Source organism: Equus caballus, chromosome 11 (genome assembly GCF_041296265.1).
Source record: "Equus caballus isolate H_3958 breed thoroughbred chromosome 11, TB-T2T, whole genome shotgun sequence".
NCBI lineage: Eukaryota > Metazoa > Chordata > Mammalia > Perissodactyla > Equidae > Equus > Equus caballus.
In genome coordinates, this window is record NC_091694.1 from 38,069,699 (window position 1) to 38,084,825 (window position 15,127).

Here is a 15,127-nt window from a genome sequence, read left to right on the forward strand (position 1 = left end):
AGCAGGAATATTTAGGTTAATACTTAAGTCACCATAGGGTGAAGCTTTTAATTTAACAGATTAGTGAGTGTGACCCCAGGACTGGCCCAGTGTGCCCAGGAACTACCTCTCCTGTGGGCCGCTGCTCTTGGTTGGAACAGAGCTCTGTCAGATGTCGCCATCCTCACTCAGCCTGTGGGGTGAGAGGCCGAGGCTCTGCTTCCTGTGAGTTGAGCAAGCCTTCGTGTGTTGTGTTGTCTGTGACTGTGTGAGTAGCTGCTGCCAGGCGGTACCAGCTGCCTGCCAGGCTCTCTCGGTCGTCTGCCTGAGACACTCTGTACTTTTACAAACGAGGGCTCCCTAATCGTGTCCAGCGGGCCTCATGTAGCTGTCTAAATATTTGTCTTGGATATGCTCTTATGCACCACTGAATTCCCAGCACTCTGAGGGGGCCTTTCTGGGGTGGGGAGGCCTGGGCACTAGCTCCTATGGATGGGGCCTGGGTTGGGAGTTTGGAGGTGGAGAGCCAGGCCCTTGACTCAGGACTGCTGTAGGCTTGAAAGGGACTGAGGCAACATAGCCTGGTGGAAAGAGGAGGATTGTGGCCATTAAACTCAGACAGCCCTTGAGTGTGAATCCCAGCTCTGCCCTTGATGCCTGCCTTTGAATACAATACTTAAGCTCTCTAGCCTCGAATGCTTTGTCTGTGAAACAGGGAGGTACACGAATACCTATGTTGTGAGGTTGCCTTGAGAAGTAAATGACAAGCTTGGTAGAGCTCTCACATGTAGTAGCACCTTAATAAATTTAATTAATAATAGTAATAGTAACAACCCCCACCACCGTAACATTTATACATTTGCTTTCTTATCTCAGCAATAAAGTAGAAAGAACCATAGTTCAGGATTTGAATCCTGGCTCTCATCATTAGCTCGTATTTCCTAGCAATAATAATTAAAATAGTTAACACTTACTGAAGAGTCACATGGCGGATATGCTAAATGCATTATCTCTTAACTTTACAACAATCCTATGAGGTAGATACTGTTATCACCCTCATTTTACAGATGCAGAAACTGAGGGCTAGAGAAGCTAAGTTACACACCCAAGGTGACACCTCAAGAAATGGAGGAGGGAGACATCATAATGCAGGGCTTCTTGATTCTAAATCTGGTAGTCTTAATAGCCTCCATTTCCCTATCAGTAAAATGAATAAGCCTCAAATGGAATAATAAATATAGTGTCCTATACATGGGTACACAGATGCATCTGGAGGTCTGCCACCTGAGTGGCTTTTCACCTGAAATCTGCAGGGTAGCTTGCATCCTTAGCTGTAAGAGGTACTGAATAAGAGAGTGATTGGAGGAGGTCTCCCTAGGCTTGGCAGCTCTCAGCTCGCATTCCACTGTCTTGTTCTCGCATTCTGATGTGGTTCCCTCTGCCTCTTGCAGCAGACCTGCTTGGACTGTAAGAAAAATTTCTGCATGACCTGTTCGAGCCAGGTGGGGAATGGGCCCCGCCTCTGCCTTCTCTGCCAACGATTCCGAGCCACAGCCTTTCAGCGGGAGGAGCTCATGAAGATGAAGGTGAAGGACCTGAGGGACTATCTCAGCCTCCATGACATCTCTACCGAAATGTGCCGGGAGAAAGAGGAGCTGGTGTTCTTGGTGCTTGGCCAGCAGCCTGTAATCTCCCAGGAGGGCAGGACTCGGGCCCCCACCTTGTCCCCGGACTTCCCCGAGCAGCAGGCCTTCCTGATCCAGCCTCACACCAGCACAGTACCTCCTACCTCACCCAGCCGCCCTTCTTCACCCACACAAGCCGCTTCTGTTCCCCCCACGCCCGCTCAGGAACATCAGCAGGTACGGGCTCCTTCAGTCTCTGCCGACCTCTGCCGGCCCGGGGCTCCTTTCCAAAGTCCCCGCCTGTGCTGTGGGAGCAGGCCGTGAGGTGAAGTGTCTTGATTACGTAGAGCCTTTCTGCCTACTGATTCATGAATGATGTTTTTTGGATATCAGACTTATGATTTAGCTTTTTTTCAGAGATGATAATGCATAGTACCAGGTTTTTTGCTTTTAATACATACATATCACAGTTAGATATTTAAAAAAAATTCATTTTTGCAGAAATATTTTGAGAAAACTCTGTTAACTTTCCAGATTTAGTTCTGTTCAAATTGTCCTCGTACTTAGTCACCATTGTTGTGGTCTTCCTTAGCTGAATGGGAACTTGGTTCCTTAGTAACCATCACAAGGCACAGAGGGAAAAAAAGGAATATGTAGGGGGAAGGGAGAGTGGGGAAACGGTATGTCCAAGACAAGGATGCTGCTGCTCTCCCCAGTCATTGTGCGGGGGAGTGGTTGGCCGCTGTTGAGCGGTAAGCTGCCTTCTCATCATCCTGGGCAGGCTGGGAAAGGTAAGCTCAGAGCAGCACATTGACTGAATTCTGAAGCAGGCATGGGAAGTACAGAAATCAGCAGTACATTGCCTCTGCCCCCAGAAAGGCCCTCTAAGAGGTAAAGTAAACACCCAAACCTATTGGATTAGAGTGAAGCCAGTGGACTTAACCATTGTGTAAGGAGTGATGGCGTCCCACAGATATACTTACTTGCCTTCATGACCCTATTATTTATATGGCTTGGGCAATAGTGGGGGGATTAGGACCTACAAATTGGGTTTCCACATTCAATTTGTCACTCACTCTCTGGTCACCTTGGGTGAACTTGGAGCCTTCAGCAATGAAATGGGGTTAGCTCTTGCCAGGCTGTTGGGAGGATTGACTAGCATAAGATCACATCTAAAGAGCTTTGAGCTACTTAGAGTTGGCATAGTACCAGTGTTGTTGGTTCCCACACAGGATGTGGGTGGCTACTGCCTCTTGTTTATGATCACTTCCTTTGCCAGTCCTGGGCCCCCTGATTCAGCTCTGATGGGCACTGAGGCATAAAGGCCAGTGTGATAGCACACTTTACCTGCAGTAAACTCACTGAGCTCCCTTGTTGGCTTGAGCGTGCTTTCCTCTCAGCTAGAGGTTAACTTTCCTAAGCTCTGGTTCTGTCTGCTGGACAGGTTTTGCCTCCCGCTGTGACTTCCTCACTTTGCTTGGTTGAGCGCTCCTCTCCATTTATGGGGAGCCAGGAGAGTAACTTGAGGAAATTGTTTTTTCCTAGAGAACCGGCAGGTGGGTTTTTCAATGAAAGGAGTAGGTTTTAAGCTTCCTGTCGTTAACCAGAAATTTACAGACTGCATCTACAGGTCATAACTGTGTACCAGATTTCATTAGGTACTTCTCTCATGTTTTCAGAGGGCCTTAATGTCAGCTCACATCCCCTGTTCTGGTAAGATCTGCATTTTGCAAGCCAGAAAAACAGATGGGGAGGAAGTAACTTGTGCAAGGCTACCTGACAGTTCCACAAGTGAGCTGCACCTGGAATGCAAATCTGCTCATGGTCTTTGCTCTCGTTCTTTCGTTTACCCTCAATGCCCTAGCAGTAGTTTCTAGGGAAGGAGGTGTATGGAATAAGCAAAACTGTGGACAGATACCAGCTGTAGATTTTTATTTAGCCAGTGGGCAGAATGAAAAGACAAGAGCATGCTTTGCAGCGTGAGATCTAGTTTCTCTTTCTAGGAAAGAAAGGACATATAAAAGCTGTCTTCTTAGGAACAGGTTTGGTTCTGACAGACTTTTTGTAACTCCCAGGTGACACCAGGAGGCCAGTGGGTACCACACCTACATAAAGCTAAGAGGACACTAGAGGTGTTGATGAAGATGTTGTTTTGGATGCAGCCACATACATGTGTGCTGTTGTGTGATCTTATCATCGCTTGCTGTTTTTGGTGGTGGTGGTGATTACTACTTTTCATTTCCATTGTTGTTGCTTGCCTCTTCTTAATTAGCTCCATATTATGCATCCTAGTCTGGGATGAGCGGCTGGGGCCAGCGGGTGGCTGGTCTCCCAGGTTGTCCCTTTCCTGGTGCTCTGAGGGTCTAGTGGAAAAGGCCTGTGAGCTCAGATACCTCCCTTTGCCTGGAGGGAGCAGCAGGTGAAGAGGATCTAGTTAAGGGGTTTGTGGCTTAAATGGTGCTGGGGTTAGGAGGCTCACAGTTCTGACTACTGTGGCAAAACCTGAAGGAGTACCTAGGAGGAGCCTTTTGAGAAGTTAGAATTCTAAGCAGAATGAAACTCCTTAAACATAAGTGTTTGTTATATAGTCTTAGGCTAATAGATTCTTAGAGGCATTAAAACAATTTTTGACCAGGTTTCAAGACAGCTCTTAGTAATAGTGTGCCCTGCTGGTTAGAGCACATTTCTAGAATGTTACTGGCCAGAAGAGACGGAACAGCGTGGTTAGGGTCTGGAAAGTGTCTCATCTTGGCCAGATGAGGAAGGTGGGGAGATCTAGTATGGAGGAAGGGAAGACATGATAGGAACAGTTGGGAAGAAAATAGTGGACATTAATCCAAGGGACAGAACCAGGGACAGTAGGCAGAAATTATAGGGAGAGCAGTTTGGGGTCAGTGTCAAGAAAAAACTCGATGGCAGTTTGAGGGCAGTCTGCCAGTGGAGTGGACGTGTGATGTCCTTTCACTCGGAGCGTTCAAGTGAGGCTAAATGGATGGCGAGTGGCAGCTGATTCCATCCTGGTGGTGGGCAGAATTAACGCACTCTTGTCCTAGAGTTGAAATCTATTTGTATTGTTTCTCTGCCTGACAAAGTCATTGTTAGAGAGCAGGCTTTTGTAATGCTGTTGTGCAAGACAGATTTCTGGGGGAGATGGGAATACATTGTGGACATGGTCTGTGCTGGGAAGAGGCCCATGCTGTGCAAATCCCTGGGACATCTCTGTGGATGTGATGGCACCTTTCTCTTCCCACAGGCCAGTGGCCATGTGTCTCAGGACCAAGAGGAACCCGTCTTCCTGGAGAGCACAGCCAGAGCACCTGCTGAGGATGAGACCCAGGTGGGCTTCTGCTCGGGTCTGGGCCTTCGCCTCTGCTCTCTCACTGGTGTTCTCAGACTTGATTAGGAGCCTCTCAGCGGACTCAGAAGTGGACAGAGAAGAATCAGTTTGATGAGAGTTCTTCTGAAATTCTGTTTTCAGGGATGGAGTTTAATTTTGGTGTTCCAGAGTAACCTTTGAAGTTTCAGTGTGAGTGTGGAGTTGTGAGATCACAGTGGAGACTGGGGAGCCTCATGGCCCAGCTAGTACCAGTCTCTTCATTTTGACAGCTGCCAGAGCGCAGCCTCCTGGTGCTGCTGTGCAAATCTCGGTGTTCTTTCCTTCTGCTTCTAGTGCACAGTGGCCAATGTCAGGGGAAGCAGGTCAGATAATCAGGAGGAGAGAGGAGAGGGAGGGGGTTCAGACCTCAGCTGTGGCGGGGCCAGTCCAGAGAGCACAGCCATCAGGGCCACGGAGCTCTGGTCGAGGCTGCCTACAGGAGCGCTTGCCAGGGCTGTCTGCCTCTTCCGTGGAAAAGCAGGACTTTCTCTGGGGAGAGACAAAGACAGACCAACACTGTGCTTGGTGGTTTCTTGTGCTGCCACATGTAATCTTCACAAGAACCTGTGTGCAGGACTGCCATCTTGCCTTTATGGAAGGGCAGACAGGCTCAGAGAGGTGAGCCACTTGCCCGCTACTATTTAGCATTAATCAGTGGAGGAGTCAGGATTCAAAATCAACCAGTTTGATTCGAACTGGCGCTCCTTCTACTCTGTCACACTGATTGGCTGGTTTGTGGCTGGCTGTGCCTGAGCACAGAACTGTGGGTGAGGAAGAGGCTGGTCTGTGTTGCAATGCAAAGCACTACGCCAGGTACTCTTCCTGCCTCTGTTCCTACTCTTCTTGAGGTCAGTCACCAAAAGTAGGGTGTGCCGAGTACTCTGGGGTCCTTGGAGAGAGCTTGGGGAGGTAAGAGCTGAGTCCACCAATCTCATCTTTGTCTTTGCAGTCCGTCGACTCAGAGGACAGCTTTGTCCCGGGCCGGAGGGCCTCTCTGTCTGACTTGACTGACCTAGAGGACATTGAAGGTCTGACTGTGCGGCAGCTGAAAGAGATTCTGGCTCGCAACTTCGTCAACTACAAGGGCTGCTGTGAGAAGTGGGAGCTGATGGAGAGGGTGACGCGGCTGTACAAGGATCAGAAAGGACTCCAGCACCTGGGTGAGGGGCTGTCTGGGTGGCAGCTGCACAGAGTTCTGGAGTGCTTGCTGTCACTCTAAAGCATGACAGCATCAACCTGACTAAATTTCCATGCTTTTAGCCAAGGAAGGAGTCACCTTACACATTTGCACCATCTAATAATAGCTGTCATTTGGAGATGAGTGCCAGGACTGGGTTAGGCCTCATATACATTTCCTTAATCCTCAGAGCAGCCTATGAAATAGGCATTATTAGCATCCCCCTTTTATTGTAGAGCCCAGATTTGAACTGAGGATTTCCTGGTGTAAGCCCATGGCCTTTCCCACCATGTCACCCCTGCTGTACTCACTACCACCTCCAACAATGCTTAGTCCAAACACTTGGGAGATAAGGAAGTGAATCTTTGCACACATGATGCAAGGAGAATATAACTGTTCGGCCTGCACTTGGCCTCTCCAAAGAAGTCTATCTCATCTTCATCGCCAAAGAAGTCTCTGTGGTGTCACTTTCAGGCAATGCCTAGTAAAGCGTCCAGTCTGTGGTCAAATGAGTTTGGGAAGAAATACTTGATATTATGTCCCCCCGTTACTGATTCATGGTAGATACTATAATAGTAAAGGCAGACAAGTCCTACAGAAGAGAAATATGTTTAGGTGTTTTAAACTCTGCATTTCCTGAAAGGATTTTACGCAGAAAAACTCCCCGCCCCGCCCCCGGTGATTGAGCTCGTGCAGATGGCCTTCTGAGTCCTCGCATGCTAGCAGTGGCTCAAGTCAGGTTTCAGGCTCTCCTATCCTACCAGCTCAGGTTCATCCGAGTTAGGAGACATCTGACTAGTCCCCTGATCACAGACTCTCTTGCCTTTGGGACTGTCCCCAGAGTTTCCCTGGAGTTATGAGGACCTGGGGAATAGGTGAGATGGCTCCACCTGGGAACTTTATCCAGACTTCCTGGCTGACTGGAACAGACTGTTCCTTCTTTCTTGATTTTAATGCTGTCTTCAAAAGCGATAGAAAAGGAGATTCTGCTTATGTAGTAGCCTTCCTACATGGCAGTTTTGTTCATGCAGACCAGTGGAATCCTTTTCTTAGACTAGACCAGACACACCAGCAGGAGCTGTGTGTGAGTTCTCAGTGTAGAATGAGTGAGGGTCCTGGCCAGCCTGGTTGCTGGCAGGGAAACAGTCAGAGTTCAGAAATGAAGTCAGGTGGCTAGAGACTTTGCTCGTGCCTCACATATTCAGACATCTTCTTTCTCTTTCCTTTTCAGTGTGCAGTGCTGAAGACCAAAACGGTACGTAGCTGTTTCTGTTTGGGAATGGGCCCAGGCTCTTAGCACTCTGTCCTTCCCCTCCTTCATCCCTGATTCCTCTTTATAGTCGAAGAATTGTATCTCAGCATCCAAAGAGAGGGTGTGGGGGAAATTCACTGAGAACCAGGGCTTCTGAGCATCCTTAGAGATGCCTGCTCTTCCCTCTCAGGGAAGCATACCTAGGGGCAGACTGACTTGCACATCTCTGGGTTGCCAGAACTCAGAAGCCAGCATTTGTAAAATATTTAACAAAGTGCATGGTGGCATGCATCACATTGGGTTCATTTTTCATACTCCTGGTGCTAAGGCACTCCTCCTCCTACAGTTTTATTCACTTCTGGTCTGAGTGGGGAGGGTATGTGTGCATCTTCAGGGAAATCACCTGGGATATTTAACAGCTTCTGGTACCAAGCAAAAAGAGAGGGTAGTGGGACCAGCTCAGTGGCATAATGGTTAAGTTTGCATGCTCCGCTTCGGTGGCCTGGGGTTTGGATCCTGGGCGTGGGCCTAGCACCGCTCATCAAGCCATGCTGTGGCAGCATCCCACATAAAGTAGAGGAAGACTGGCATGGATGTTAGCTCTGCGTCAGTCTTCTTCAGCAAAAAGAGGAAGATTGGCAACAGATGTTAGCTCAGGGCCAACCTTCCTCTCCCACACACACAAAAAAGAGAGGGTGGTGACCTGAGAGAGAGAGCCTTGTTTGTACACGGCTAGGCAGTGGTTAGAGCTGCTCTGGGGACAGATCGGGAAAGGTGTCACATATGGTGCTCCCTGGGCACTAAGATGCATATCCCACCTCAGCTGCCACACGCCTACCTGTATGTTAAAGACCACCACTGGGCCTTTGGGTACCCCTAGAACACACTGCAAGAATCTGAGTGGATCTGGGCATCATTCTAAAATATGCTGTACCTTTTTGAAAGCATCGAGGCTCTATGGTTGTGAGCTCTTCCCCAAGAGAGAACGTTCTCAGAGTAGTGTAGGGGCCTGCAAAGCATTTTAAAACTCTTTTTTTTTTTTTAAGATTGGCACCTGAGCTAACATCTGTTGCCAATCTTTTTTTTTTCCCCTTCTTCTCCCCAAAGCCCCCCAATATATAGTTGTATCTTCTAGTTGTAGGTCCTTCTGGTTGTGCTATGTGGGATGCTGCCCCAGCATGGCCTGATGAGCAGTACCACGTCCGCGCCCAGGATCCTAACTGGCAAAACCCTGGGCCACTGAAGCGGAGCGTATGAACTTAACCACTTGGCCACGGGGCCAGCCCCTAAAACTTTCTCAGAAGACTCTCCAAATTTATTTAGTTAAACAGCCTTTTGCTTAGAATGGGGCAGAGTCCTCTAGCTGATAAATTCTCAAGAGCTGAGCTCTTCTCAGTTCCCCCAAGCCTTTTGGAGTTCTAGACCCATCCCTTACCTGATGCCAGGATCAGGCTAATCCACTTGGTGTCTTCCTTTCTTTTTTCTGATCCCCTGGGAGAATGCTGGCAACTGAGTTGATGAGTTTATTGTTATTCCTGAGAGAAATAATCAGTAATGAAATTCTCTAAAGTACTCCAGCTCATCTTAGGTATTTGTATAGTTTAGTCCTTTGCAAACCTTCCCTGTTAGGGCAGCAGCTCCTCAAAGGGGTAAGTGGGTTTCACTACCTTTCACAGGTGTCTTTCAGCCCTACTTAGGGCTGCCTGGCTGAGGCTATCATTTAAAACATGCTGGGGATGGCTGGGGTTTTGGACATGAAGGTTTTTCTTGTTTGTTCAGCTAAACTAGGAGGATCCTAGCTGTGCCCAGTGTATCTCACCACTCGCCCAAGCCAGTTAGCTGGCATGGAGAACTCCGGCACTGAGCACTTAATACCATCATGACAGTCCCTGCCCTCAGGCCACGTGCCCACAAGGCCCTCTGGGCACATTTGAATCCTGGCTCCTCTCCTTAGCTGTTGTGTGCCTTTGGGCAAGCACTTAATTCTTTGGCCTCAGTTGCCTCATCTATGAAATGAGTAAAAAGAATACCTACTTCATAGTTTTTGTAAAGATTCAATGAGTTAAAACATGCAGAGCTCTTAGGACCCTGCCTGGCACCTGTACGCATTTGGTAAACATGAGCTGTTGTTATTTCCCTGGAGACGGTTCATTTATCAGACAGGTGGAGAACACCTACCACGTGACTGGTATTTTAGGGATTCACAGATGAATATCTGACCTCAGAACACATAGCAAATGCTAAATATATCACTATAGAAATGGAATGTGTTGAATTAAGGAGCTCAAATAGAGTAGTGGGGGAGATAAGTTGGCAAACTCAAAAATTCTAGTCCAGTGCGATAAGCACTCATGGGGGTATGAATCATTTCTGCGGGGGCAGCACAGAAGAGGGAGCTGTAGTCTCTGCTGGGCGCTTCTGCCAAGAAGTCTTCTCAGAGGAAGCCTGGTGTAGTTTATGGGGTAGGGTAGCACAGGGGGCCCCCATGATCCCTGGCTTTATTAAATTGGGGTTTGTTTACAGATAAGCTTTGTGATCCTTAATGAACCATTCATTACAGCTCCATTTCTATCTAAACTATTCTGAACCAGTTTTATCTTTTCAGCATGTTCTGCCTCAGGGGATAATGAGTCCCTAAGTGCCTCTCACTCACTATATTACAGCTTCACTTGTCTGAAAGTTACTTCTTTTAAGCTTTGAGGACTTTGCCTTAACTAGTTCTCATGTTCTAGGATGTATTTCATCTATACTCTACTCTTCAGATCTACAGCCTGACCTCTAGGGGTGCAGCTTCAATAAGCACTTGGACGTAGTTACTAGGGAAATGTTTTCTTGGAGCTCTAGCTGAGGGAAGCATGTGGATTTGGGGGTTTGTGCCTGTTCTCTCCCCCTCTATCTCCCCACTGCCCCATATGCTTAGACAATCTCCTTACTTTCTCCTTTGCCCCTTTTCTGCCCTGTGTTTGTACAGGGGGAGCAGTGCCGTCCGGCCTGGAGGAGAACCTGTGTAGGATCTGCATGGACTCGCCCATTGACTGTGTCCTGCTGGAGTGTGGCCACATGGTAACCTGTACGAAGTGTGGCAAGCGCATGAATGAGTGTCCCATCTGCCGGCAGTACGTGATCCGAGCGGTGCACGTCTTCCGATCCTGAGGGCTTGTACCGACTTCGTCAGTGCCTTATAGGGACATAGCTGAGGTGTCTGGGCTCAGGGTTGGCCAGCTTGCAGAGGGGCAGGCTAACAAGAAAATTTGCAGTGTTCCCAAGACCAGAGCAAACAAAGATGCTATGTCACCTCTGGGCATGCCTCTCTTGCCATGGAGATGCACCTCTTGGCTGGGAGAGCCCGGGGCCAGTGGGAACTGGTACAGATTGCATGGGCAAGCCCGTTTCAATGATCTTGGGGTGATGATGGTAGTTGAAGAAGAGAAGACTTTCCAGAACTTGGACCATATCTTCCTCCCTTCCTCCCTTCCTCCGAGAATCTAAACTCAGTTTCAGCCTTCCTCCTGTACCCTACCCATCCCCTGAACTGCTTGCCTCTGTGTTTCACCAATCAGAAGTCCTGGTAGAAATGGTTCTCTTCCTCCCCAGCACATTTGGATTTATTTCTGGTCTCTCTGGCTTTTTGTGCATTAACCTCCCTTTGCTGAAGTGTCTTGCTACATTGCCTAAAATCCATTTGTTTCTTCAGACCAAAAAAATATTAGCTTACCAGACCAATAGTGATCTTCCTTAGGACAGAATTTGGACCAGTAAATGTCTCTCTGGTGAGAAATGAAACACAAATGCTATTGAAAAATTTCATCGTTAAGAGTTCCTTCCTTGAGTGCTGGGATTAGAAGCTATCGGTTTCCTGACCTGAACTTGGGAGCCAACAAAAGCCTCTGGCTCCCCAGCTGCTGGGAAATTCTAGTTTCCATGTGTGAGAGAGGATGCGTGGATATCTCTGCCGCTTCTTTAGGGGCCTCACTTTGTGCCATCATTAGTTTTAGCTTATGAGAAAAGGGGAAGTGGTGGGTGGAAGCAGTGGCTTTCTGTTTAACTTTGACTTCTCCAATGGACAGGAGTCTTAAACCACTTTTCCTGAGAATGAAGTCCCTCTCTTTTCCATGGAAGTTTTAAACATGCTCGCATTGAAGGTATAGAGACTTAGGCAATGAGCCTTGCTTTTCTCTAGCCAAACTTCTCATGAAGTTCCTGGAGACCAAACATGTACGACAGAGCAGCTAAGAGGTATTAGAAGGTACTTGGATTCAGCTCTTGAGCAGATAGCTGGAAGTCTTAATTTCCCGGGGTGGGGAGGACTCCCTACTCCCATTTCCTTTCTCAGCCTACTGATTGGGGGCACGTCAGGAAGAATTCTCTAGGCCCTTTAGCAAGGACCATCAATGAGTTGCTGATGTTTTTGACCTCTCTTAGGGTCTTTACACCACTGGAAGAGCCAAAGGGCTTAAAAGTTTGCTGGAGAAGCTTAACCAAGCACAAACCTACATGGCTATCAGAAGAGCTGTGTGTGCTGCCATTACCAATGGGTGAACTATGCAAACCCTAAACACCTGAGGGCCTTGGCAGAGTGACCCCCGCCCCCCACACATCTAAGATCTCTCAGACTAGAAGAACCAATCACGACTTTGGAAAGCACTGGGAAACCTCTAAGGGGATCTGTTTATCGGTACACACATTCTTATGCTTTCTCTCCATCATCAACCACTAATCCCCCTTAGAGGAATGGAATAATTTCATAAAGTAGTTGTCAGCTGAACACTAGGCCGCTTACCTCAACATTATACCCAGTCCTGGATGATCTGATTCTGGGCCACAGCCTTTGTAGGAATTGGGGGAAACGAGATTTCCCTGTGAAGATACCATGTTTTGCCTTTCTGCTGGACAGTAAATACTATAGTGTACAATGCCTACCCGTTTAGCAAAGGGTTCAGCTACTCCTTGGTTCCACTGTGAAACAGGTCAATATATATGCAACTCAGTTAAGATCTAACCATAACTTCAGGGTAGAAGCTGGCTCTCTCCTTACTTAAAACTTGCTTTCTCTGCTGAGGCTTCACCTCTCCCTACCTCCCAATTTCTCTCCTAGATATGAGTTAAAAAATAGTATCCTGATGGTTGGTTAGTAACATGAGTAAGAATTAGAACTGATGTCATTTACTGATTTTAGAGAAAGAACTTGCCCTTAAGTATTCTAACCTTTTGGTGAAGGTTTCCACTTAGGAAAAAAGGTGTCAAACAACCCTGTTGTTTTTTGTTTTTTTTGGTTTTGTATCTTCTTTATTATTACACCAAATAAAAGCTGGGAATTCCAAGGTCCCATTTCAGTTACTGTCTAACCTTATAGAAAATTTGATTTTTATCCTTGAATTCTCCCTTCTGCCCCTCATGGATCCTTGGTCTTAATTATCATGGAAACATCTAATTCTCCCAATTATTCCATGGCTTTTGCTGTGATTGTTCGGAGATTTCAGTTGAGACTTGTTTTAAAAGACCTGGAGAGCTGACTGGTTCATAATACATTGGAATAGTTGGATCCAAACTAATAAGAATAAGCTGTACAGAAATCAGTGCTCAATATATGTTGTATAAATTTGTTGAAATCTTTTGGATGTGAACGTGTTACTTCAAGTGGCTTATATTAAGATTCTTTCAGACTTACTTGGGTGTTAAAGCAAACCCAGATGTGTATTTTTTGTTACAGAGCTCTGCTTTATAATTTTGTAATAAAGTTTCAATATAGATGCCTGTCCAATCTGGTGTGAAGATGCCAGAGGTCTGATAAACCACAGGCTGATCCCAGGCCATGAGCACACAGGCATGTTCTGAAGAGACTGCATTCTATCTGGAGATGCTTGGGCTATGCGGCCTTGATCAAGATATCCCTGTTCAACAGACAAGGAAACTGAAGCTTAGTGGTGGTGTGACTTGTTCAAGATCTCACAACTAGTATGTGGGAGAGGCCATGGAACAGCCTTAGAAGAGAGTGAGAGCTGAGTAGAGAAAGGACCAATCCTAAAACTAAATAGAAGCAGCACCAAGTGAGTTCAGACACTGATGCTGATTTGGTAGAGATGGGCCTTAAAGATGTGGGTAGAAGGGGATCTGAGGATAGCCAGTGTGCCTGTTAAGTCTTCAGGCGACCCTGGGAGATGGATGGTAGCTTTTGGATACAGCTGTGGTACTTGGAGTGCGGCTCAGAGGTTGGCCCATCCTCAGGGGCAGACTGCTGTGTGTGCACAGGCCTATACACACCTTCCTGACCAGGTGCCCAGGGGAGGGGGCTCCTGAGACTGCAGCCTTTGGGAAAACTAGGTTATGTGCAGATCTGCTGTGTGACTGAGGAAAGAGGAAGGAATCTTGCCCAAAGGGTGTAAAGGCTTGAGGCTGAGCCACAGCACTTTGTCCTCATTCTTCTGGGCCGCTGACCACATGAGGGCCCAGGATGACGTCTTGTTTGCTACCAGCCAGAAGCATGTAAACCAAGGCCCAAAGGAGGGCAGGCCTCCAACATTCTGGGGAGGTTTAAGATGATGCTGCTAAGGATCTGTGAAAAATACATGAAAGGATATGAAAATATATATACAGTATAATCTCAGCTGTGAAGAAAAATCGTGTGTCAGAAAGACTGGAAGGAAACAGACAAAACACCTTCAATAGTGAATTACCACCCGAGAAGGCAGGAAGGGCCAAAGGACCAAGCTCGGTACTGATATGATCCCCTCCAGCTGGCGGGGCCCCTTTACTGTGAGGGTGCACCCTGAGTGTAAGCGACCAGTAAAGGCAGGTGGGGCTGAGTCTAGGTCAGCCAGGCTGAAGGGCAGTGTCAGTGTCCTTTGGCAGAATCCTAAGGGGAGAGCCTTGTTCTGCTGCCCTGTCCAGCTGCTTGGCCTGAGGAGCCTGGAGAGGGGGGTGGAAATTTATGTAGGTCAGTGCTGAAAGGAGGAGCAGCTTTTGTCACCACAGAGCATAGAATAAAAGAGTGTCTTATTCTTGATACTGAAGCCAGACTGAATGGTGCCTATTCAAAAACAGCAAATGGCCTGGGCTAGCATCAAGGCAGTACCTCCCCCTCCTGCCCCTTCCTCCCAACACATTTTAACCAGCAGGTGGAAACCCAGGCAGCCAGGTTAAAGATGGCTTCCCAGCTGACTGGCAAGCAGCCTCCCAGCAGAGTATGACCTTAGCTGACCACACTGGAGGAGAGCTGGGGGGAGGCAGTGGTCCTCAATCTTACAGGCCCAGATACTCAAGTATGTTCCAGAGGTTGAATCACGTTAACCTAACTCACAGGGGAAGGACAAACAAACAAGCCTGCTAATTTGTTGATAATAAGAGAAAAGAGAACCTCACCCTCAGGAGTCAGCAGAACTGAGAACACGGAAGTCAGTCTATAACCAGACGGCAACCTGACAAGGCTGCACTCAGACCAGAATGTGAGCTGTACCGTGCAGACGTGAGGCTGTAGAAGTGGTCTGACAGTTCTGACATTAATGGCCAGCACGCCCCAACCCTGGGTAGGGTTTGGACATGCATGCCAATGTTGATTTTCCTAGTAGATAGCTGTGCGCCAACCTCTGTGCTAAGTGCTTCATATAATGGACCTTGAGTGCACTTACTCTTTACAGCAACCCTGTGATTTAGGCACAATTCCTATCCCCGTTCCTCTTGGAGGAATGGAAGCTCAGATGTTAACTTGCCTGAGGTTACAG

At 47.6% G+C, this 15,127-nt stretch overlaps 1 protein-coding gene and 1 long non-coding RNA gene across 31 annotated transcripts in view; one reads left to right on the forward strand and one right to left on the reverse strand.

The window, feature by feature from the left end:
- The window catches only part of RFFL (ring finger and FYVE like domain containing E3 ubiquitin protein ligase), a 71,693-nt gene extending 58,523 nt beyond the window's left edge, over positions 1–13,170 (forward strand). For 16 of the 30 annotated variants that reach the window (XM_070227640.1, XM_023653021.2, XM_023653023.2 and 13 more), the window contains 5 exons: positions 1,431–1,841; positions 4,858–4,941; positions 5,930–6,140; positions 7,389–7,412; positions 10,381–13,170. In XM_070227640.1, coding sequence (XP_070083741.1) covers positions 1,431–1,841; positions 4,858–4,941; positions 5,930–6,140; positions 7,389–7,412; positions 10,381–10,562 — 912 coding nt within the window. In that variant the 3' untranslated portion in view covers positions 10,563–13,170. The remainder of the gene's footprint in view (positions 1–1,430; positions 1,842–4,857; positions 4,942–5,929; positions 6,141–7,388; positions 7,413–10,380) is intronic. The other 14 variants (XM_070227651.1, XM_070227655.1, XM_070227652.1 and 11 more) reach the window with 2 other exon arrangements.
- LOC138916280 (uncharacterized) lies at positions 3,522–8,972 on the reverse strand. The gene is made up of 2 exons (XR_011423321.1): positions 8,845–8,972; positions 3,522–5,469 (listed from the first exon to the last, which is right to left on the reverse strand). It is a non-coding gene; the product is annotated as an uncharacterized lncRNA (long non-coding RNA).
- Positions 13,171–15,127: the final 1,957 nt, after the last annotated feature.